The sequence below is a fragment of the Anguilla rostrata genome, chromosome 4, assembly GCF_018555375.3.
Source record: "Anguilla rostrata isolate EN2019 chromosome 4, ASM1855537v3, whole genome shotgun sequence".
Classification (NCBI taxonomy): Eukaryota; Metazoa; Chordata; class Actinopteri; order Anguilliformes; family Anguillidae; genus Anguilla; species Anguilla rostrata.
Window position 1 is genome coordinate 19094419 of NC_057936.1, and position 25667 is coordinate 19120085.

The 25667-nt window shown below is 39.3% G+C and overlaps 1 protein-coding gene and 3 non-coding genes across 4 annotated transcripts; 1 reads left to right on the forward strand and 3 right to left on the reverse strand.

Annotated features, from left to right (window-relative positions):
* The first annotated feature begins 10109 nt into the window (after positions 1 to 10109).
* LOC135252720 (protein APCDD1-like) lies at positions 10110 to 25425 on the forward strand. The gene is made up of 5 exons (XM_064331146.1): positions 10110 to 10805; positions 14617 to 14800; positions 19524 to 20055; positions 23326 to 23647; positions 24049 to 25425. Exons 1-5 carry the CDS (start codon positions 10715 to 10717, stop codon positions 24498 to 24500), a joined length of 1581 nt encoding a protein of 526 aa, XP_064187216.1. The 5' UTR covers positions 10110 to 10714; the 3' UTR covers positions 24501 to 25425.
* trnas-gcu (transfer RNA serine (anticodon GCU)) lies at positions 14274 to 14355 on the reverse strand. Its single transcript has one exon. It is a non-coding gene; the product is annotated as a tRNA-Ser (tRNA).
* On the reverse strand, positions 16914 to 16995 carry trnas-gcu (transfer RNA serine (anticodon GCU)). Its single transcript has one exon. It is a non-coding gene; the product is annotated as a tRNA-Ser (tRNA).
* trnas-gcu (transfer RNA serine (anticodon GCU)) lies at positions 17680 to 17761 on the reverse strand. Its single transcript has one exon. It is a non-coding gene; the product is annotated as a tRNA-Ser (tRNA).
* Positions 25426 to 25667: the final 242 nt, after the last annotated feature.

Consider the following 25667-nt stretch of genomic DNA (forward strand, 5'->3'; position numbering starts at 1 on the left):
TTTAAAAGCTGCATTATTGCAGTACACCTTCCCTTATGGTGCAAATACAAATTCCTCAGTGTATTCAAGTCACAAAATTACTTAAATAGATCTGAGTGATGAAATTCTTTGGCCATGTCAATTCTGCACCTGAGTCAATTCCCTCCAACCAGACACATTTTTAAAACATAGATAAGCTATTCACTAACAGTGTGTGTGTGTGTGTGTGTGTGTGTGTGTGTGTGGTTTAAAACAGCACAAAAGAGAATGAGGAGTCCTTTTGCAGTTCTGGGCAGGGACAGAAGTGACACACCGTGACAAATCTCCCTCTGGCCCCACTTAAAGTGTTCAGTCGCTATAGCCTTTTCATTTCTTGGTCACACAAATCTCACCCCTTGTGGAGAGTGTTTGTCCAGCAGATTATACTTGGGGAAACACCGCAATCCAAGAAAAAAAAGAAGAAAGAGAAAAACTGCCAGAACCATGTGCATGGAACATTGCGCCAAGATTAGAATGACATGTGCGAATACCAGGGAAACTACCAAGGAAACTGGCAACAAATCTCCCAGCCAGGAGCTGAATTAGATTTTCCCCACCTTAGTAAAAGCTGCATGAAACATCCATACCTAGAAATGTTTTATGAAAGCAATTACCACATTGATACGATGTCTTTAACACATGATTGTGTTTATTCACAACTTTTTTTTAATGTGCTTTTTAGCAAACTCTAACCAGGCCATCCTATTCTTGAGGCTTACCAGTGGTTTGCAAGGTAGTCTTTGGTACATCTATGGCTAGATCCTGGAGGGTGTTCTAGAACTATTTGACAGTTGAAAAGGGGTTTATCTTCACAATTGAAAGTATTCTTCAGTCATCCACTATAGTGGTCTTCTGTGGTGTTGCTATTTCTGAGCACACCAGAATGTTCTCCTTCCTAATAATGTATCAAAGTTTTGATTTTAGCACACCCAATTAGTCAAATGCTTGCTATGTCTCTGATTGATTTATTAATATTTTTCAGTCACATGATGGCCTGCTTTCCTGGCATTGACATTTCTTTGGTCCTTATGTTTGGAGACAATAGCAACAGACAACAAAATAGAAACGCCACTCCCAGAATCAACTCTAGATCTTTTATTAGCTTTCTTGTGCATGAAGTAACAAATCAACGACACACAGCTGGCTACGAAACAACTGAGCAGCCAATTTTCCAATAACGTTTGGTTCTCTAAAATGGGGGAGCTATGTATAAAAAAAGGCCATAATTCCCTACAAGATTCACCCAGTATGGATGTAAATACCGTAATATTAAAGTTCTTTACTGTTTCATTTCAATGTGGTAGAGTACAGAGTACAGAGCCAAAACAAACAAAAAAAATCTGGCTGTCAAAATATGGACTGCACTGTGCTTTTCCCATCTGCATTGTCTGCTTTGTGAAGAAGTGTTCTAAAGTTTATTAACATCATAACTCTCGTCTCTGTTGCTTGTCATTAAAACAGCGTGAATTTCCACATTCCATTTTTAACCTACCTGCACCATGGACCCCAAACATGTGGGTATTGTTACAAAACCTGAAACCTCTATATTCCCAATCTATTCTCCTTTTACCTACTGGGCATTTGTCAAAGCAGCAAGAGAGCTACAAAGATGTAAATGCTATAGCCATTACTGCTAAAGAAGAAGTATTGTTCAATAAAAAAAATATGAGTCAAGCACCTATCAGTCTATGTGTCAGCAACACCCAGACAAATAAGCTAAATTCTGGTGTGATGTAGACTCTAACACAGTTGGAAATGAGACCAGTGCTCTTAATATCCCAAACAACAGAAGCAATATGTGGCAATGCTTTTGTAAGAGAATATTGACGAAAAAGAATAAAAACACACCTCACACCAGCTTCAGAGGATGATAATTACAGGTGAAGATGATCATTTGGTTTTAGAGCTTGTTCAAAAGCAATGTGGCCATGGTTCTGGTGAGACTACACAGCACGCAGTCCCCTCTTTTTGGTGACATAAATTGCAATGTTTCCAGTTTTGGTTGCTGTGACTCATTTAATTGCGCTGGGTCATATGTTCCTGTCATGGGTCATAGATGCATATTTTCCTTCCCTCCCGCCAAGAATGCAGCTGTTACCGATTTCAGAGGTAGTGACAAAAGCACTTGTAAGGAGACTCCAATGGGTCATTTCCCCATGTGTGCAGAAACTGCTCTAAGATGTTCCTTGTGCCCCTGCAGTGCCGTGTGAACACGAAGGGTTAATGGGATCAGAGAGGCATTTCAAGGCCTGCAGTTCAGGAGACCAAGAGGTCAGCACACACAAGCTCTAGTGGAGCAAGGGAAAAAAGTCTCTCCATGCCCCCTGTCTCTCTCTCTCTCTCTCTCTCTCTCTCTCTCTTTCTTTCTCTCTCACTCTCTCTCTCTTTTTTTCTCTCTCACTCTCTCTCTTTCCTTCCACTTCAAGATAAATGAAGCTGCATCATCAGATTATTTCATAAATTACATTACCAAAGCTAAATAGGCAAGTGCATAAACAAAAATGACATACACTTTCTCCTATACCCTGGGTGAAAATAATAATATACAAATATACATTGCAAAATGTATATTTGTATACCAAGGTCAAATTCAGCTGTCCAGAAAATACACAAATGAATGCTTAGTTTTCCCTGTTGGGACAAGACAAAGGTTTGATACAGTTCAGCCAACCTCTGAAATGAGCCTTTCTCTCTCAGTCAACATATGTTACTTTAACCCTGTCTAAATCTCAAATGTAATTCCAAGTCAAACAGAGTTCTTAATGTAAACTAGCCCCGGCACATACTATTTGGGGTTTGGGGCTGCGGTAAAACACGTGAGATTGGTACACAGATTATTACAGTTTAGGAAACCAAAGCCAAAGCCAAAGAAGAGTTAAGCTCTTGTATGTGTGGCTCAGAGTAGTGTTTCATAATGGCAACCAAATGGTCACCAATGATTTCATGCACTGTAGTTCCTTGTCTTTTTTACATGACAAGAAATAGCATGCTGTCTTTTCAGTGTGAAGTATAGGCAATAGCCCTTGAAGAACAGTTCAGTCAAACGACTTCTCACTAACTTTTCCAAAAAGAATATAAACGGTTCAACCTTAAGGTCAGCCATCTTTGTGTCAATGTTGTCTGTGTGTGGGATGTTCCATTAGCTCTCCGTTTGGGAAGCCATGGGCATCAACTAACACATGTCTAATGGCTGGAGACTGGTGACAGACATTTGGGGCCTGTCTCATTACAGGCAATTGTGTACACCAGTTAAGGTGTGCAAGAATGTGAAAGGACCCCCCCCCCCCAACCCTAGTTTATAGCATCAAGGATTCGTACATACCATGCTTTTTCAAGGGACATATTAAGATAAGAGAGGAGCTCAAGAAGAAATGCAGCTGGTTAGTGACACAATCTAAGCAGGTTTTATCTAATTAGCTGATAGATTCACACTGGGCATTTCCCAGACATCAGCTGTACACAAAGATATGATGGTTGTTTTCTCAGGTCAGGATAGAAAAGTGCTATATCCATATGATGGAAATGAAAACAAGCACAGTGAGCTTAGTACTCTCTTCTCCTTCTGTGTTTTTCTTTTCCCTCATTTGATAAATGACACACTCGAAAGGAGTGGTTTAACTGGTAACATTAGTCTTGGAATTACCTTTACATAATCATTCATAATTCTGAAGTGTATTTATTTTTTACATTTTCAGAAGGACCATGCAAAAAAGGGTGATATGAATTTATTAAAGATGTCAACCAGACATATACACCTTTTAATTGCTTGTGAGCCTATAAGAATTTATAGCATTCTGCTTAAGGTTTGGTGCTTGGCAGATATCCCAAAGAAAATGTCTGGTCCAGTTATTGCACCATAATATTTGGTCTTCAAATATTTTAATATATTGATCTGATCATATAGTTCAGTATGCTGAGAGTAGAGACTGCCACACAAATATACAACAGCTGAAAAACACAGACTGTCTTTAAGGTATACTGAGTTTTACAGCTCAATGTGGAAATAAGCTTTCTGTGATTAACTTACTCTAACTCTAAGATTAAGGACAGCTGGCAAGAATGCATAATATATGTATACCTATGTCATGTTTCCTCTCGGATACAAGAGTTATGGAAATGTGCATGACTATAAATTGCTAGAACTGGGAGAATCCCTGATTTTGTGACATCAGCGTTACATGCTTAGCTGAGATTATGTTAGAATTATATCAGAGATTGTGCATCTGAAAAGTTGCTCTTAGGTACAATAAAAACTTAATCTAATTAATATTCACGAAGGATAGATTTACAAATGTGGTCCAAATGTTGTAGAATAAATAGACTAACTATTTCACAATTATTTATTTAATACTTCATCTTAATTAAACCAAGAGTCTGTCTCTGAACCAGGATTAACACTGTTACTCAATAAAATAATGTGCTTTGCATTTTGTAATTTTGGGTCACAATTATTATATGGCATTTATGGTTTAGCTTTCAAATGCACTAGTTACATTCTGTACTATTATGAGAACAAAGGGGCGATGAGGCTGGAAGGAGGCCAGTGGTGGTGTGTACAAATGCACTTCACTACTTCTAATGTGGGTAGGGGATTTTTTGAGGATGACAAAGTAAAATTACTATGGACTGAAAAATGCAAATGTGTTTTTTTTATTATTAGAATTCAATAAAAATGCCTAATCCCTTGTAAAGAAAAATAGGCCATAAAATTAGAGTGTGGAAAAAAATATGGACTGAACTCGTGCAATAGACTAAAATAGTCACTAAAACTGCATTCATCATGACACTGTACTTGAAACGACTTTCATTAGTCACAGCCCAATAGCTCCCATTTTCTAAAATGCCTATTCCTGGCCAGGGTCGCAGGTTGGTCACTCACGCATTCATACCTACAGGCAATTTAGAGTCTCTGCTTAGCCATATGCATGTCTTTGGACTGTGGGAGGAAAGCGCAGTACCCTGCAAATGCCCACATGAGCAACATGCAAACCCCACACAGAAACGCCCTCAGCTGCGAGTCGAATTCGGTTGCCTTCTTGCTGTGAGGCAAGAGTGCGCTTCACTGCGCCACGTTCCCACCCAGCCCTCTAGTTTCTGTTACACATACATGTTACACATAAGAGTAAAATTATTCAGCCACCCAGTTGTCAAGACTATGGCTACGTTGTCCAAAGTGGTTAAATGGGGTTTGAGGGTAAAATCAAACAGATGATCACATTCCTAGAGGAAATGTAAACAAAAACTAATAATACCATAGAAAATCATTTGTTCCTTTGAACTCATTCCAAACCCCATGTGTGGGTGGTTACCCTCAGAGAAGTCTGAAAATACCTGTGAACAATAAAAAGCCTTTTTCTGAGGCATGTCTTTCAGACAAGCAGCGCACTAACTAAACTTGATATTTACAATGTATAATACAAATTTTGTAGAATTCTAAGTATGCAAAATAGGATTTGGTTTGCTAATGCCTGCTTACTCCCTAAAGCATTATTTTTTGTCCTTATTATAGGATATACAAACAAGGCACAGCATGTCAATCGAGCTGGGAAATCTGCCAAAGACACATATCATATCTATTTTCTATGCATGCATAGTAAGGCAAAATTATATACAGATGCTAAGACACTGTGTAACGAAACATCACAAAAGAATCTTATGACTGGCCTTTATTAACAAAATCTGCTGTCCTAGTGATTATGTGCACCACAAGACCCATGGGTCTTTCTCAGTGGTATGGATTTAAATTGTAGAGGACAAGTCATTGAATGAATTTTCTATATGAATCCCTTTCATGCCATTTCACAAGCGTCTGGTGCAATTTTACAGCCTCAAACACTTGTATGGGTATGATATGTGCTTAAAGTGGATCTTGGGTTAGGAACTAATGCATTAATGAAGGAGAGATATACGGGAGTCCTAAAACTCAATTTGTTTAATACTGAAGTAAGATAAAGAGGGGACCTTACTACTTAAAGCAGTATCGTTTCCACAGGCTTTTCCATCATTCCCAGGAGAATATCTTATCGCCTGTCTTTACATAACCATTCTTTCTAAAGTGAGGGTGAATATGTTTGTACAGCTCAGCCATGCGATCCTGCAAGGGGCCTTTTTAAGTGCATGATTAATGTGCCTTCTGACAGACCCTGTTTAATTTCTAGTCAATAAACTGTGGGAGAGAACAGAACATCACAGGCTGGGGACACTTGTTCTAATCATTCATCTTAAATGCACACAAACTGTTTTCTGCAAATTCCACACACTTTTCCATGTTTCTCTTTTTTCTGATGTAATGAGAAACTAGAGGTTGGGAAGGGCTGAGCTGGGGGCTTTCTCTCTTTTGTCTAAGTATTCATTTGCAGATGGAATTTTCCACATTCTTTTTTAAGATTACATTTTGCGACATTACGCTGCCATGTAAGATGCATGTTCAAATTAATGCCCTTTTGGTGCTGCGTGAAACCATATACTGCTTGGCATATTCTCCAGATGCATTGTTTCCATCGCCTGTGGGGTGGAGAGCATACTTGTTGGATATTTGTGTTGGCAGATTTACTTGAATTCTTGTCTACCTGAGCCAGCCTCCGATATGCTCAGTCATTGTATGTATTTATTAAGTTCCCGATTTATTAAGTTCCTGGCCTCTAAGCAAGTTATAACATTTAGAAATAGTGTTTGCCTTTTTCCATTCATGTATGGCATACAGTAACTAGACACAATACACAGATTATAATCTGGAAAGAGGATTTCATTCATTATATTACAACATTATGAGGATTGGAGATCAAATGTAAGTTCTTATACATTAAATATAGAAATTGAAGAGTAAGCATTTTGTTAATCGGATCAACATAAAATATGCTTTTGAATGCTATTGAAAATGGTGTTGTTTCACACACGGCTTCATGTCAAAGAAATGCATCACTTGCAGATCAGTAGGATGGGTTTCTGAGGATTCAAACATTCTTATGCAGCCTAGTAAATATTTCAGTTATCATTCATATCATGTACAGTTATCTCAGAAGTGTGTTTGGTGCATATGTGTGTATGTGTGCGTGTGCATGTACGTGTGTGTGTGTGTGTGTGTCTGTGTGTGTGTGCGTGTGCATGTGCTTCTATAAGCCATTTACACATATACCTTCCATGTTGTTTTCCTCAGTTTTCAAACTTTTTTCATTACATGTTCTGCAGGGAATCACGCCCCTCCAGATGTCCAAAAGGCCTCCAAGGGGAGAGACATGCTCTGGTCATATAAAGTCTCCTTACTGGCTGGGCCTTCATTTGAATCCATTCTCAAATGAGCCATTTGGTTTCAAAAAAACACATGGGTTCTACAGACAGGAAAACAAAATCCCATCTGACGTTTTTGAAGAAGAACTGTTAAAATGTTATCTAGCTAAGAACACTTCCACATATGTTTTGTTTATCAGAAGTGTAATATATCTGAGAATATAAATTGAATTATACATACAAAAATATGTCTACCACGTGGGACGTGATGATTTTTTTTCATTGGCTAAACATATTTGTTACTGGTATCATAGCAGACATATCATCAAACAGCTGGTCAAACTGAATTCAATTTTCATCATAGCTACCAGCAATCCTTTCCAGAAATAGAGGGAGACAGAATTTACAGAATTCTCACTGGCTTCAGATTTCAAAATCTGACTGTCTTCGGTCTTGAGCAACGAGGTACTTTTAAAATAAAACATAATTTTGTTTAGCTTGAAAACAAGAACTATGGTATTAAGTTAACTGTGTCATCATTATTCCCTGCATTAAGCTTTTCCTCCCTGATTAAAAGGGTAGGAGAGCATATAATGGGCAGGTTCTAAAGACTGGATATTTCTTCTTTTTTTTTTTTCTTGGTCCAAGTTTGAGCATTACATAGTCAGGCAACACAGGCATGTTTTGACTAGGCAGCACAAAAGCCCCATTGATAATATATATTTATCTTGTTAAATATGTTTAGGTTCCCAGACACAGATGCCCAGAGAGCACAAGAAACGGTCTACACGCAGTGCAATGCTCACACACACCAAGGTGAGGCGCTACATGCCTGGCGCGTGGTCTCTTGCGATAGAACTTTTAACCTCTGTCAGATTCTGGTTAAATAAAGGTCAATTAAAAATAATGAGTTCTTGCTCCACTGTGATCGAGTCGTACTCTCAGTCCTGGTTTTGTTGCTCGTGAATACAGTAGTGCCCTTTCAATTTCATTTACAACTATTGCAATTTAAAGCTGTAACTGACTGGGTATCTCAAATGATCAGGGTAAGCATGTCACTGGAATTACTGAATTACATTTCTGAATTCAACTGAGACCCAGTTTGCTATTTAAATTGAAGATCATGGGCATGAAGGCCAAACACACAGGAATTATCCATAATTTATGTACCATACAGTTATTTAGAAGAGCAGCTGGAGAAAGCGTGCTGTGTAAGGTATTTGGCCCACAAATATCTTCTTTACAACTGAACTGTTAGTCATAAACCTAGCTGTCTTAGCCCAGGGAATTTAATTTAAGAAAATATTTTAGATATATTACAAACATTTAAACTTTAAACTTCAAAGGCAACATAAATGACGCATAAATTTATTATTTACCCCTGAGTACACAAAACACGTCAGTACTATTTTAAGTGATTAGTTTAAATATATCTTCCTTCAAACAATTAACCCAATAGTTGCATAGTTACAAAATTTATTCAGCATTTATTACACATGTGAATAACCCTGAAGATTTTATTCTGAAGGAAAGTTTTGATGAATTAAGATGAAATGCATGATAAATAAATGCAAAGAAATTGAAATTGTGTGTGATCCACTAACGTTTTTATGAGATCACTTCAATAGAAACCACTGAATAATACAAATATTATAAAGATTCAGATTGAATATAGCTGCCATTTTCCTCGTGGAATGTATCATTTTATATAGTGTCATTTGAACTGTTTAGAAAATTACAGAGGTCAGTTTGTTATCAACAGAAATAGGGCAATGCATATGCAAAGCATTTTCATTGTTAAAATGAAGGCTCAGTAGACTGATGTAAAATGATGACCTTGATGATTTTATATTCTGGAGCAACAAGAAATCAGTCAAGACATCCTGTACAGAGGCATAGTTGAGTAAACCTGCTTCATCAAAGCTATAAATTTGACTTATTAACAAGTTTTGACAAACCTGTAAATTAAACCAATAATATAAAACCATATAGAACAAATAGCTACACTTACGAAATAAATACAATAAATATCCTGTGACTGTGACGATTTATAGCCATATGAAATTCCAATTCCACCTTGTATATATGTATTGATCATATGTCTTTGGTATTTCTTATACCTCTTATAGCTTATACCGTCATAGAATTTTTCAGTGACACCACCAGAAATGCAAAAACAGTATGCAGAAGCATGTCTAACTTACATGCCTTGGTGTCCCAGTTTTACTGTAGTGTACTTATCTTATCAGGCCTAAATTAAAATTGTTAAGCATAAAGCCAACAAAATCAAAAAAACTAAAATATATATATTTTTAAATCTCCTTAATTCCAAAAAAAAAAGCATGGTTATATGATAATCACTACAAACCCAAATGGAACCTTTTTTGTTTTGAATTTTGTTCATCCACCAGGTTAAAAATCTGAAATCAAAGCCCAATATGATCTCTGATGAGAGGGTCACGGACCACTGCCTTTATGAAATAATAAGCCTATAAGTAAATGGTGGGTTATCCGTGAATTAAAGTGCCGTAAAATTTGGCAATTTATGTTTATATGCCTTATATACTGGTTTGAAGTATAACTGAAATTAAACATACTTTTTATAATAAAGCTGAATATAAAGCATTTTTTAAAGTTTCAGCCGTAAATAAATAAATAAAATATAAATAAATAAATAAATATTCTTTCTAATAACCGAGAAAAAGCCTAATGTCAAATATTCCAAAGGGAATTCCAATGCCGCAAAGTTCCTCGGTATTATTTGAGGTTCACGCACTAAGCCTTCCTGTTGCGTTTGATGTGTAATCCCCCGTTGAGGGGTTCAGATTCGGATTTCAATCGTGGAAATATCCTATAGTTTGATGGAGGGGCGCTAGTCCACACCCCCGACCCTACCCTGACTCCGCAGAGTCTGCTCGTTGCCAGCGTGAGCTAAGAAGAACTGGAGGAGCACAGAAACTGAAAAAGGGAGAAAGCGCCCTACGAGACAGCTTTGACGAACAAAAATGTGGCTGGCAGTACATCGACGCAACGGGACTCTCTCACATGCTGAGGATTAGGAACACAAGACGAACAAATACATCTAAGAAAACAGAAAAAATAGCTTATTATTTGACATAGCTTATCTGAAGGCAACCCTAACCACGTTTCCTGGGAATTGCATACAAATTGCAACTTGAACTTCACATCGGTCATTGCGACGTTGTTTTGCGTTTCCCCAACTGTTCGTCCTGGATGCAGTGCTGGGGTATATTTGGATAAAAGATACGGACATGCGTCCAGGTTTCTTTTGAACAGGAGTAGCGCCGGTCGACAGGTTATTGCTTTTTCCTCTAAAATACCGGGGAACCTATGAATTTTTCAGTTGCATTCTTGGCTGGCACGGTCCGCTTTACCTGTTCTGCACTATTCACACTAACGTAGTTTAGCGGAGGAGCTGCTATATAGTTCTTATTGAACCCTGGCAGATATGGAAAATGTAACACGAAGTACGGATAACATGTTGCATGCTATCTTCAGAGCAGCCTGCACGGCTACTATCCTATTTGTTTTTATTTTTGGTAAGTACATTTTTACTTTCCAGACAATATTGTTTGGCATTAGTTGTTTGAGCTGTTAGCTGTTTGAACGACTCTTGCAAATCTTTAAGAAAGCTGGCGAATACTATGTGATTTTTTTTTTTTTTAAACTGAAGTACATCAGAGCCACTTGAACCTTAGGTAAAAAGGCCTGCTAGTAGATTGCTTATAATTATCCAGAGTACTCTCGGGGGGTGAGAGATTGTGGTCCACAAGGAATAATTACATTTAAATCTCCAGGAATATTAGAGATGGTAATTTATTAGTTCCACATGAACAGCGACCCCCCACAACCCCTGTGCAGCCAGCAAGATTGTAAAGGTACAGGGAATATGTTTCTCAGCCCCAAGGTGCAACGGCTGTTTTTAGTATGCCCTAAATCAAACTTTGTAGTCACTAGTCAATGAATGTATTTCAATAACACTTAATAATAATAATAATAATAATAATAATAATAATAATAATAATAATAATGAGCATGTAACATGTGGCAGTGATGTATTATTATTATTATTATTATTATTATTATTATCAGAAGTAGTGGTAATTGGCGACTTATAATTGTGAATAGTGTGACGCGTAGTGGGATTAAAGACCGGGGACATAAGATAATGGATTTTGACTTCTTCGACGAACGGTTTTGAGCGACGGTTCGTGTCTTTTTATTTTCAACAAAAGATAGGACATTACGATTTCCGATTTAAAAAAATGCCCTTAATAAACCATGCGGCGAAAGCATACAGTTATTTTCAACAAGGAGTATTTCACAATAAATCCAAACCTTAGGCCTGCAGGCTACTCAGTAAATTATTAGAATTTCAATTAATGAACATAAGCACTGTAGATTTCTACTCCTATGCTATGATATAAATGAAAGCAGTGGTCCAAATCAAAGAGGTTAAATATATGGGAACTTGTGTCACTCAAGAAAACACTAAAAGATACCTTCGGACTGAGACAAATGAGAGCTGTATGGGGCCTGGAATACTTCAAATTTCATTTCAAAATGAAAGCCCAGAATGAGGAAACAGATTATTAGCCTGGAGTTTATCACTTCCATCTGTTCACAAAGGCAGTGGCAGCCACATTTTTGGTAAAGCTTTGCCAAACTAACAAATTCTAAGCATTTGCATTTTCTAAACAGTAAAATATTAAGTCTCAAATTAATTATGGTAGAGTGTTTTCCTCTTAGAGAGAACACATTATCTGTGGACATATATAAGCTGTTAAATTAACATGGAGCCTTTTATTGTGTACTTCGATCTTTAAGTGATAGTAGAATTCCCATTACAACTCACACATAAAGCATGATTGACAAACTGGACTACAAAGTTCTCATAACTATACAGAGGAAATACATTACTGAGAACTAATATATACAGATGTCTTGAGGGTAACCTATCCAAATCTATTATCTGCATAAGAAAGGTAGATTTTATGGATATAGTTTGTCATATTTTGCTAAAAGACAACTATTTTATTAATACTATTCTTGGAGACCTTTTGTATTTCATTAGTTCCTTATTTATGTCTGCCAAGGGTATTCAACAAAAGTAGTATTGTGATGTTTTGTTGGGCATTGTTCTTTGGCAAAATATTTACATACTACATGCACGCACGTGCGCGCGCACACACACACACACACATTTTCATCATCATCAATCTTTATTTTACTAAGATGACATTGAGATAAAAACCTCTTTTACAGGTGCGACCAAGCCAAGACTAAAATGCCACTTTTCGTTGAGTGTTCTCAACAAACCGAGAGGAATGAAAGTACACTTACCATAGCAAGACGCATGGATAACATAAAGAATTGGATCTGGGAGCTGTGTGGTTCACATGGCTCATTTTTCCTCTGTTTTAATGATTTAGAGAACTTTGGTTTGTCAGGGGTCCCAGTAAAGTTACCTCACTATGCAGACCAAGCCAACTGTAAATGTTCTTGGTGGTTTAGGTATTGGAACTGGCCCGTGCTCTCTTATTTAGATAGAGGATTACATCTGGACCTGTGCTTTATTTGAAAATGTGAACTGACAAAAAGGAGGCAGTCAAAAATATATCTGCCAACCTCCAGTACTGACCCCCTATTGTGCTTTACAATCTGACTCTGCTGTGAAATGCACTCTTCTGCAGCGACCAAAAATATACATTCAGATCGAATAAATATTGCTGCTCTTTATAAGGTATCTTCTGCAAGGTCCGTGTTTACTTACTGTATAACTTTTGTTTTGAAGCTTGGAATAAATTGTTGTGAAATTGTTTAGAAGTCGAAAAGTATGGCTGTTTTAATCAGCCGCGCTATTATCTTTTTAAAGTCCAGTGAAAAAAAGCTGAACATTCTTTCCTATATGTGCATCATGACATGCATTTTTGCATTTAATCCTAAACATCCCTATTGTGTTGAATAGTGCACGCATGAGTCTACTGTAATCTCTGGCAATTCCTGTTTCCTCAGCTGGCTTTCACCATAATAATATCTGATTTATCTCAAGCTATATATTTCCCACTGACCCCTATATTTTTCTTTGCTTCATATAGTGGAAATATTGAAAACACAACCAGTCAATCACTTTTCTTATGCTAAAATGTCTGTAGTTACTTTTTATAATCATGGGACCTTAATGACCACAAAGCTAATTCACTCATTTCAGAATTCGCCAGTGTTGGTAAATAAATGGGAATTTAGATTGAACTTGCATATCTTTTCAAAACAGCCTCTGTTATTGTTCTCCGGAGCTAAAATCTAAAGCAAGGAATTGGCAGCCGTTCAGAGCCTTCTCTGGGTTTTAAGCAGAGTGCAGGTGCAAATGGCTAAACCATACTCATGATGCAACAGAATCTCTTTGATACAGCTGTGTCTGCCTCCAGTGCCATAGCATTACTAATCAGACCAGCTGAATTTCTGGATCATGTGCTTATGAGTCTTTGAGGACAGTTACAACTGATTCCATGGAAAAGCGATACCAGTAAAGGGTAAAGGGGAGTGCCCTCAAACTCACTCACACTGCCACCCCTCATGGTTTTTTCTGCAATAAATGAAAACAGAAAGATTAAATATAAAACCTAGAGCAACTTATCAATACTGTAGCTCCACGTCTTGTGGTATTTGGTTCACTTTAATCAAATTCTGATCACTTTTCTCCCAAATACAAATAAGGCTATGTAATGAGGACACCCACATAAGGACACCCGGAGGAAGTACAATTACAAAAAATTACAAAAAATCCTTAAATGTCAGATCTTTGCAATGGCAGATCAAAAGATCTGCTTGGTAGCCTTATTATTTAAAGTGCGGGAATCACGTGGCATTTCTGAAGTTCTGTATTTTGCCCTGTAACTTTGCTTTAGCTCTTCATTGGTCAAGTACGCAGAGTACTTTTAAAGCATTGCAATCATTGATGGTAAGACAAGAAGTAAACCGCAAACCTGAAAGAAAAAAAATTGCAACGATGAGGATGGGATTCAAACCCATGCATGCAAAGCACAATGGATTAGCAGTGCATCGCCTTAACCACTTGGCCACCTCACCACCCTCGTGCAATTTTGTTTGAAGCAATTTCTGCAATTTATTTCCTGATTCTCAATAGGTGTCTTGCCACCAAAAATGATGGAAGGGGTTGTGTAAATAAATGGCAAACTGTCTCAGATATTTAATAAAAGGTCAGGGCACTGGTGTCATCCTGGACAAGATGTTTCTATTCCAATCTTGATTGCAGTTGTTCTGTAAAATGACACAATGGTTGAAGTAAGTCACTGACTGTTGTCATCATTCCCCCTCATTGCCTCTCAGGTTTGGCTGAAGGGTCTTCCCTGCATCACCCCAATAGCCGGTCCAACCCTCACTCCCTGGAGAAGAATTTTGGATGGCACCCCAGGGACTCTCAGTGTCATCACATGCTCAAGCACCTACACAACGGGGCACGGATATCTGTACAGATGCCCCCCAACATTGAAGGCCACTGGGTGTCCACCAGGTGCGATATCTAACTGGCTGTTGAATCTTGCTGGCAGGATTGTGTTCTATCAGGGCAGTCATATTTTATTGTTCAAAATGATTTCCTTTCTTCAATACCATGAAATAGAATTGAATGCAAAAGCAATAAGGCTGTACCATAAATGCTTTACTTCATGCTACTGATATACTTTTATTGTTATGTATTTGTGGAGAAGGACATCATGGCAATCATTCATGGCTTGATATTAGCCTTTGGTGTGGAAGTACGGTATATATAATTGACTATTATGTGGATGACGAGGGCTTTGTATAATGTTTTTTGGTGCCAAGAAGTTTTATTTTAGGAAGGTCCACATAAACACATTTTAAAAGTCCATGGCAACAAGCAGTCCATTGTATCATGCAGTAAATTCAATTAAATAAGAAGTCAAATATTGTGGTTGGTCAAATACCAGTTAGCAGCAATATCGCTGGCAGCTCTTTGGAATGCTAGTCTTTTACAGACCATGGTAGGATGCTTCTAGAGGTTTCTCAGCCTCTTTACTTGAAGACTGATTTGAACAACACCACCTTAAGCCATTCTCTTCCAGATGGCTGCTGGTGTAATTGAACTGCTCATGAGCAACATGTAAAAGAAGGCAAGGTTGACTTTAGCATTTTGATGAGGATGGGATTTGAACCAATGCTGCAGAGTACAATGGAGTAGCAGTCATTACCTTAACCACTCAGCCACCTCATCACACATGACCAACACAACCATTGCATAATTGTCGCTTCCATGTAACTGAACTTCTATTTTGAAAGTTCACTCATGTCTGTGGGCTTGTCCATCACTACAACATCCTCTGTCAGTTAGTTTCAGAGTTGTGACTTGCATAACCACCCTCTGAAGCAAATGCAGTCAGCCACTGCTTCTTTTCACTCTCTTTTCTTGCGTGTACTGCACAGGAGGCCTGCACTGTTGCCACAGTTACCTGATTGAACAGAGAGGCAGCTGTTAAGTAATGAGGCGGAGGATTCCCTGCCAAAAGCAACTCTGCCCCTGAACAACACTATAGAAAATAGCATTCTGCCCATCTGTGGATGACGGGGGCTTTATATTATGTTTTTGGGTACTAAGAGGTTTTATTTAAGGAAACTCCAGATTTTAAATGTCTATTGCAACAAGCATTCAAATACTATGGTAGATGATGTTTTAGGTTAAAAAATCGAATAATTATGTTGTTGTTATCAGTATTTCTCTCTTTGTAGGGAATGCAGTAATCTTTTGTTAGACCACCGCCACCACCCACTCTACAGAGGACCACTTAATGGTTTTTTGAATTCGAAAATCAGGGCTATTCCAGATTAGAGTGTATATACAAGGTGCCAATACGGAGATTGGACTTTCCACCAAGCTGTCAGAGATGTAGAAATTATTTTACTTTTAAAGCATGTGTTAGATTTAATGATTTGATTATTAATTTGCTTTCCTTTTATGTAGAAATCTGCAGACCAGCATACCAGTAGGCACCAATATTGATGGCAGCTCTTTAGAAAACTAGTCATTTGCAGATCATGGTTGACTATAGGACCTTGGTATTCAAACTCGGTCCTGGGGCCATTTTGTGTATGCCAGTTTTTGTTCCAACCACATTTATGTTAATCTTTTGTAATTATGTGCTTTTCATATTTTGAGGGATTATTTGCCCTCTTAAGACATAATTATTTCAGAAATAACTATGCATGCTATTAAGATAAATGTTCACATGGTTAGTTTAAGTGACCATGTGTCCACACCTTCAGAGCACCACACCAGTTCCCTGATTGAACAGAGGAGCAGCTGTTAAGCAATGAGGCAGGGAATAGCCAGCCTATATAAACCCTCCCTGAACAACACTGTAGCAAATAAAGCACTGTACTACTGTCATTGCTGCACTAATGATAACAGTAAGTGGTAACACATGTGGCCTTAAGCCAGTGGTTCTCAACTCGGGCCAGAAAGGGCCGGTGTGGGTGCAGGCTTTTACTAATCAAGGTCCTTAGTAAAGACTCCAAAGGTTGATTAGTAGAATCAGATGTGTAACTGCTTAGTTGGAACAAAAGCCTGCACCCACACCGGCCCAAGTTGAGAACCACTGCCGTAAGCCTTTCGATGAGGATGGGATTCGAACCCATGCGTGCAGAGCACAATGGATTAGCAGTCCATCGCCTTAACCACTCGGCCACCTCATCTTACATAAAACACCGTGGGTACATTGCAGAAACTTGATGCACCAGAGGAAATGCATTTGAGTGCTAAGTAATGGAATACACTGCTGACTGGCATGGCCAGTTATGCAGGTTCCTGTGGGACTTTTGACAAGAGAGAGGGTTGGCATTGTCTGCCTTGATTTTTGAGTTTAACAAGTGGATTATTTTAATTATAATTTAAGGATGTACGTATATGTAAAGAGCTACATGTACCAATTGAGTGAAAGTCTTTGCTTGGAAACTGCAGCAGCTGAGTGTTTAAAGTATTTTAAATCTAGGGAGGTATAACCTAAGCATGTATAAATCCTGCACTCTTTTTTCAATGGTTAGCTTTTGTCTTAAACCTTCAATTTCCTCTATAATCACAAATCTACCTTCACAATCATGATATGTGTTATAGGTAATCACTGCTTCTTTTCTATTTCTCTCCAATTTGGCACATCAAGTAGTACTTTTAAACCTGTGGTGCCCAATCATGCACCATGGAGGGGAGAGAGTATGCAGGTATTTATTCCAAACAAAGATCAAGGTATTTTTATTAGTGAAATCAGCGGGTGATGCGATTGTTTTGAATCTGCTTACCAAAGCACATGATTGGGCACTGTTTTAAAGCATGGGTATCACAGATGGTCAGACGCATTGTAAACAGTAAATATAAGGTTGCAACGATGAGGATGGGATTCGAACCCATGCGTGCAGAGCACAATGGATTAGCAGTCCATCGCCTTAACCACTCGGCCACCTCACCTCATTCTGCTGCGTGCACATGCCTGTTGCTTCAAAATTGGGGATCGACTAGTCTCTTACTGGCCCAGGAGTAACCAACCCTGTTCTTATCCTGCAGGTTTTCATTTCAACCCTAATTTGACACAGCTGACTATATTAGCAGCTGAACAAGATCTCTGGCTGTTGAATGAGGTAGGCTTTTTAGGGTTAGAGGGAAAACCTACAGAATGGTAGATCTCCAGGAATAGGGTTGGTTACCACTGTAGCCCTATAAAGGTCAGTGTTCTTTTTTTGCAATCATACAAAAATGCAATTTTATGTATTTTTACTATTAGCCTGTGCTGTGTAAACACTGACAGAAGTAGTGATGGCTGAGTGGTTTAAGCTTTAGATATGAAGTTCAGTGACCTGCCAATTTCAAACCTGCATGCTGTACTTTACTGCTTGGTGACTGATGTCTGTCCTTCTACTCCAAGCTGTGTTTTTATGATATAACAAATTGGATTTTATTTAGTCTTTATTTAACCAGGTAGGTCAACAGAGAACTGAATTCTCTTTTGATGTGCAACCTCAGGAATGAAAGGAGACAGGAAATACAAGGGATTTCGCAACCGTTTAGATGTACAGAGCCAGTTCATTTATCAGTATTCGACCAGGACGCCAAGGCAAACACCCCAGCCCTTTGAAAAGTGACACGGGAATCGTTAATGAAGGAACGGCCATGGCCAACCAACACCAACTTTGTTTTTATAGATCTCCCATCCAGACATTATCCAAACCCACACCCACTTAGCTTTTGCTTTTTGACACAAGAAGGTTGATATAGCTTTTGGCGAGAAAGACTGCGGCCTTCATTGCGAAGATAATCAGCAGCATTGATTGTACTTACATGGCTTTTGTCATACATTTTCAAGAAACAGGTCATCTCAGTGAGTATATTTATTCTTGATCAAAATCCTACAATGGCATTAAATGGCTTTAATTGACTGCAAATGGAATTTTAATTTTAATTAGGTTTGAAATAGAAAATACTCAATGTGATGTTGGAAATTTAATTTATTCCAGCTCTGAAATTCAGGTCTTTTTCTATGTTGGTACAAGTCAATAGTTAGAGAAGATGTTATAGTATTTACCATGTGGGGTGGAGATTCAAGGAAAGGTATACACTGGAATTAGAGTAGATATAAGTATTCATTCTCAAAGTTGTGATTTCGAGCCAAGAGGCAATAGATAAGAAATAGTCACTGATAAGTCCCATACATCAGATAAGCCAATATCATATTTGCAATATTGGTGTGCCTCTGTGAGCTGTACTTTTATTTCACAGTCAGTGGCGAAAAACAAAACAAATATATACAGCTAAGAGGAACTCCTATAAAGTATTACCAGGAACGACAATTGTCTGGTTATGTGAACACAATGAATACATAAATAAAATTCAAATGGAAACAGTATGTTGTCAAATTCCTTTAGAGACACAGTTTGATTAAAAGATAGTGTGTATGTGTGTGTGTGTGTGTGTGAGAGTGTATGAATGCATGAATGGATCCTTTCAGCATTTACACATTTCAGAAACAAGGCAGATACTTCCCAGAAGTCAAAAAGTATCATAAAAACATCCATATGTAGCCCTTTTAAAAACAGAATGGTTAAAAGAGCTAGACGTTGTTGTTGAGTTGTCACATTGTTTAGTTGGCTTTCACAGTTATTATTTAAAACATTAGCTGCGTTAGTCTTGCATATCCTGGTAAGTACACTAAATCTTTGCTGTTTGGTTCCAACAGCTGTGAAGTCAGGCCTGGCCCAGAGTTCCTCACGAGATCCTACCAGTTCTACCAGAACAACACATTCAAGGCCCACCAGTTCTACTACGGGGACAACCACTGCACCACACCCACCTACACGCTGGTCATCCGTGGCAAGCTGCGCCTGCGGCAGGCCTCCTGGATCATCCGAGGGGGTACGGAGGCGGATTACCAGGTACACCGCACCCAGGTGGTGTGCCACAACGAGGCGGTGGCCAAGGACCTGAGCCAGCGTCTGAACCGCAGCTGCCGGGGGGTGGTGAGGGGCGAAGGGGCCTGGGAGCCCAACATCAGCTACGACCTGTGGAGCGAGGAGATGGGCTGCGACTGCTCGCGCAGCCTCAACTTCGCCATGCACGAGCTGCAGCTGCTGCGCGTGGAGAAGCAGTACCTGCACCTCAACCTCGACCACCTGGTGGAGGAGCTCTTCATGGGTGACATCCACACTGAGCCGGCCCAGAGGATGTACTACAGGCCATCGAGCTACCAGGCCGCACTGCAGAATGCCAAGGTCAGAAAGAGCCTTTGTTCTGCTCTGAACACCGTTCTGCACATGAATGAGATACAGCTTGCGTAATGTTAGAAAAAAAGGATATCTTATTGCAGCAGAATGTTGTGGCATATATTCTAAAGCTTTGATAGACAGGCTAGATAAATTTTAGTCTTAAGAAGAATGGTCAATGTCAAAGACTACATACACTTCCTCATCATCATTGCTTTAATTTACTTCTCAGAGCTTTACTCAGTTAACAGATGATTATGATACAGCAGTCACTTACCCCTGAGGTACTCAAATGTTACATTCATGTACCTTCTGAGATGTGTGGAATTTATAGAGGTTTTGAATCTGCGTTGTAGAATGTAAAATGTAATGTAGTCCTGTAACTGTGCCTGAGCGTGGGTCATTAAAGTCAAAATATTTGTGGTAGCAATCAGCTAGATGAACTGTTCTGCGAAGGGAACATGGGATTGTGCAGCGTATGATTTATTCTGAAGTGCACATTCCAGTTCTGGGTTTGTGCATGCCCGAGGCTGTATCACAGAGCTAGTACGAGCTGGAACCAGACCAAAGAGATGGAGCTCAGCCCTCTGTACTTTGCTCCCAGTCTCCCACACAAAGGAACAAAGCATTGTTTAAATCACCCTTTTTTATGTATTGCCCTAGCATGTATTGGATGCCCCCAAATCAAAGTTGCAATATTTGTGCGGTGTACATGAATTCTAATTAAAACTTAATGATTGCTGGGTAGCCTTGGAACGCTACGCCAGGTCATTCTGTAGTCTGCTATAAATTTACAGAATTAGCCTACGCCCCCCACCATAAAAGCTCCCATCTGTGATGTACCCACAGAGTGTGGCCTTTTTTAAGTGTGCTGTCCACATGATAGAGGCTTCCTTGGCTTTGTTAAGAATTGTTCTCCCTAAACACTTCAAAAGAAAGCAATACAGAAAATAACAGTCAGTGTTGTGTGGTGGATATTCTGGTCAGGCGCAATAAAACCCCCAGTTTGGGAGTTTTGGACTGTAGCCATACCACATCATTTTTTTCTGTTTTAAAAATGAAAGCCAAACCACCAACTTCAACTCTTTTTAAAAGCATTGTTTTTGTCATAGTGACTGATTTGCTCCACCCATTAATCGCAAATAGAAAAACCAACGCTGTGTGTTTTCCTCTGTGGGTGAACCAGGAACCAACCGACATGCCAGCCTCTTCATTTGTGGTTTGTGGATGGGTCAAACTATTGATTATTGACGAGTTTAGTCCAATTTTTCTTTTAATCATCATTGATATTCTCTACTCAAATTGCTGTCATCCTTTAGCTCCAGTTTCAGTCCCACAAATACATTCATTCAATTCCAAGTCCTGGTTCATTGATTTAGTGACAGAATTCCAGCAATTATAAACTGACCAAAATTTTGGCTCCTTGCAGTCTGTTAAAATGAAAAATAAACAACTGTTTTCAGTCCTGGAGAATCTGCTGTTTACCATTCCCCCAGTTTCATTACAGCTCTAAAATAGTTTCTGCACACATTCTGATAAGACACAAGGACAGTTTTAATACAGAGAATACACAGAGACATTATCAGATTGGACTGAAACTTACCTTTCCCTGTGAGCCAGTCAAGACTTCTGAAAATGGAGGAGACCATTTGGTATGCAGGGCCTCGATTCCCCATTGTGGCACTCTCAGTACTATGATCCCATGTCTTTCTCCCATTCTCTTTTTTATCTTTCTGTCTGCTTTCCCCTGTGGTGGGGGTATCATAAGGAGGGTAAACGTTGCTCTCCTTTAAATTAAAAATGCCCTGAAAATGTATTTTTGAAACCGTTTTAAAATGAGATATCTGTGAAATCTGTACCATTTACACCACTTGTGTGTGAAAGGCTGAATATCTCCTCTTTTAGATACACATTTATGTTCAACTTCAGAAGCTATGGCTTGTCTTTGGTCATGCTCTGCTTTCTGTTTCATTAACTTTCTTTGCTGTGAATTTTCTCTCTTCAAAATCGCATGGTTATATTTGTAGGCTTGAGTTGCACTGAGGTCTTCGACATCTAAAGCACATCCTTTTGGTCTTTTGCTCTAAAAAAACTAAGATAGCAGTGTTCAGAAAAGCATGTACTTAGGGCTTAGTTACACAGTAAGTTATAAGCTTAATGTATCTAAATTGGTGCTTTGGCACCCTCAAATTATGGAGAAAAGTTTCAGTGTATGTAAACTGTTTGCCACTGAAACAACTAAGGATGACAAAGTCTGTATTTAGAAAGCATAATAAGGACAGCTTCTGGCTTTACATGGGCTGGAATGACTCCAAGGTTCTGATTAAAAGGTAGATTTGCAATAAAAAAAAAACTCATCAAATTTGCATAGCCTGTGTTTGGATTGTAAAGTGAGAGGGCCAAAGTGCCAGATTAGGCATTTGTAATTTCAGATTGGGACAGTGTTTGATTTCCATGCATTATGCAACACTACTGATTGATGACTGACAGATGTGTCAAAAAAAAAATCTTGATTTTGATTATTGGTGACAATTATTGATTTTATGGTTAGATGGTTCAGACTGATTAAAAAGTCTGAACCATTTCAAATAAAAGTACATGATTCATTCTGCATTTTATTTCACAGCTTTTTACCACATCCACGTTCTCATTTAAAAACTTGGATTTCACGTATGACAAACAAATTGGACTGTTTAGTGTCAACAATGTCATATTGAGATATCTGTTAGCAAACTGTTGAGATCATAGGACAGTTCTACATCTACAAAATGACAGAGAGAATTGATCCCATCAGAAAGTATTGCAGTTGCTGGATGGCATTTGCCTTTTGGTCAGTGATACACCCCACAGTTTCAGATGTAATCTTAACTGTTCCAGCACCAGCTGTGGAATTCAGAATCACAACTGGACATTCCAAATTGGGAGCCTAACCAAATAAAAATGCATAAATAATAAAGTTAAAACAAACTAAAAAACGTGTTGCTTTTTCGTGTGGCTTGACAGTTTCTGTCCTTTCCTCTTATAAGTAATTTTTAGTGAAAGAAATCAGTGTGATCTCAATCCTCTTGTCAAGTATACTAGATGTGTTTCTTGGGTGGGTCTTTGCTACATTAACAAAGCATGTACAATATGAATTTCACTGAGTATTGAGGAGCAATAGACATCCATGTGCCATTCTAGAATTTCTACATTCAAGAAGGCAAGGCTGTATTCGTTTTTTATATTTTTTGCTCCTCAACAGGCCTTGACGTAAACCGCTCTGTTTTGTCTCCATTCCAGAACCCCGACCACGCGTGCATCGCATGCCGCATCATCTACCGGTCAGACGAGCACCACCCTCCCATCCTGCCGCCCAAAGCAGACCTGACCATTGGCTTGCACGGACAGTGGGTGAGCCAGCGCTGCGAGGTCCGCCCCGAAGTGCTCTTCCTCACACGCCATTTTGTCTTCCATGACAACAACAACACCTGGGAGGGCCACTACTACCACTATTCCGACCCTGTCTGCAAGCACCCCACCTTCAGCATCTACGCCAAGGGCCGCTACAGCCGGGGGGTACACTCCACCCGAGTTATGGGCGGCACTGAGTTTGTCTTCAAAGGTACCCTCCCTCCCAAGACACACACACACACACACACACACTGACTCCCTCGGGATTATCTCAACTCATGGTCTGTCATCTGTTAGGATCAGTTTGCCTCAGTGTCTGGGAATTCACTGCAGTCATATTTCTGTCTTTCAGGATTATATGCACTATCCAGGGTATGGCACAAACTAAAAGGGCAAAATCTATATTAAATAAGAATAAAAAGTTAAATACGTGAAACAGTATTAAATACGTACTTTCAACAGTAATGGATAACTACTTTTCTTTGGGACACTTCTTGCAGGTGTTGGAAAGTTTACATTCCGGCCATTTTCCTTTCGTTTCATCTGTATAAAAACAAAGAATGACCAGGTTAAAATGAACACAAATGACATGGTTGTTCTGGATCTACCTAGTGAACCACATGAGGGTAACGCCCATGGACCAGGCCACCACCTCTCTTCTCAACGTCTTCAATGGGAATGAGTGTGGGGCGGAAGGATCCTGGCAGGTGGGCGTGGAGCAGGACGTGACGCACACCAACGGCTGCGTGGCACTGGGCATCCGGCTGCCCCACACCGAGTACGAACTCTTCCACATGGAGCAGGATGCCCGCGGCCGCTACCTGCTCTACAACGGCCAACGGCCCAGTGACGGCTCCAGCCCCGACCGGCCAGAAAAAAGGGCCACCTCCTACCAGACGCCCCTGGTCCAGTGTGCCACCAGCAGCCAGGGGTCAGAGGTCAACAGGGGGGACATGGACCAGCCCCAGAGGCTCAGAAACAGCTCATGGCGATGCGGCCGCAGTAGCCTGCTGGACTTCGTATGCGCCTTCTTCATCTCTATTGCCTTCTTACATCTCAGCTAAGACAGGCAGCCCTATGTTTTCACTGTACAGACTGGGACAAATTAGGGGAAGTGAGTTGTCAGGCATACTGGAGGCTTCTGCCCTCAAAGAGAGACTGTTTACTTGGCGCACATGAACTGCGAGCGAGCTTTGCTTTTTCAAGTTGTGGGGACCACAGGTCAAGGCAAAGCGAGTGACTGATTTGTGATTGAACTCCATCCAGAGACTTAAAACTGCCATTCCACAGTAACTGCACTTTATACGCGTAGACCTAAAACAGTATGTTAACATCTACAGTATGCAGACATACATAAATATGCATTATATTTACATGCTTTCAGTTTGAAAATCCCACGCCATTTTTGGCTGAAAGGAAATAGCTGATGAGTTTCAACATTCTACGCTGAACGCTGTCGTTGTGCTTGTAGTACCCTCATGTGCTGACTGTGAAAATGCAGTTTATTAAAGAGGGCATCTAAAAGGGAAATGCAGTATATTGTCCAGGTCCAGCCATCTGTGAGGACAGAAGAGAGGAAGGAACAATGCCCGGGCCTATAAAACATTGTACATTTGCTTCCTTAGTACTTCACCTTGACTTTCTTTGTAATTAGACTAAATAATTTTCTGGCACTTTTTTTCTTTTCTTTTTTTTACCTAGAAAGGAAACATACACAGGTTGTTCTGCTATTCTATTTATGAGATATCTGAACTTGTTTCAAACCATAACAAATGCAGTTCTGTTCGTGCCATTGGATTCATGAGGATAGCTAACTTTGTTCTGTAAACTATCTTGGTGTCTCAGAGCTATTTTTGAATGAAAGATGGCATGTTTGTACATATTTTTGTAGATTTATACAGAAAACATATGTCCTGTTGCATTTCTGGCTTAAATTAGATGAAATGTATGTCCTCAGAATTGGATTTGGGGCATAAAAATGAAATTTTATTCTTTTGTTGTAGTGTTGCTGTGTGCATTAGTCTGGAAGGAAGGTTGTGTTCTTTCCCCAACATGCACAGAGGAAGGGGATGTCAGAGGAAGTGAAACCAGGAGAGGCTTCAAGGGTAGACGGGTCCACATTGAAGGGCTCACTCTGATCATTATTCCACAGTAAAAAAACTGCTTTGAAAAGCTACAAGGCGTCTTGCCTTTTTGTTCTTTCAGAATAATTTAGCTATTGTCATATAATT

Excerpts from the sequence above, each read along its gene's own strand:
- LOC135252720 (XM_064331146.1), top strand. The coding sequence starts at position 10,715 with ATGGAAAATGTAACACGAAGTACGGATAACATGTTGCATGCTATCTTC. Across the intron at positions 10,806-14,616 it reads CCTATTTGTTTTTATTTTTG|GTTTGGCTGAAGGGTCTTCC; the intron begins GTAAGTACATTT and ends ATTGCCTCTCAG. Across the intron at positions 14,801-19,523 it reads GGCCACTGGGTGTCCACCAG|CTGTGAAGTCAGGCCTGGCC; the intron begins GTGCGATATCTA and ends TGGTTCCAACAG.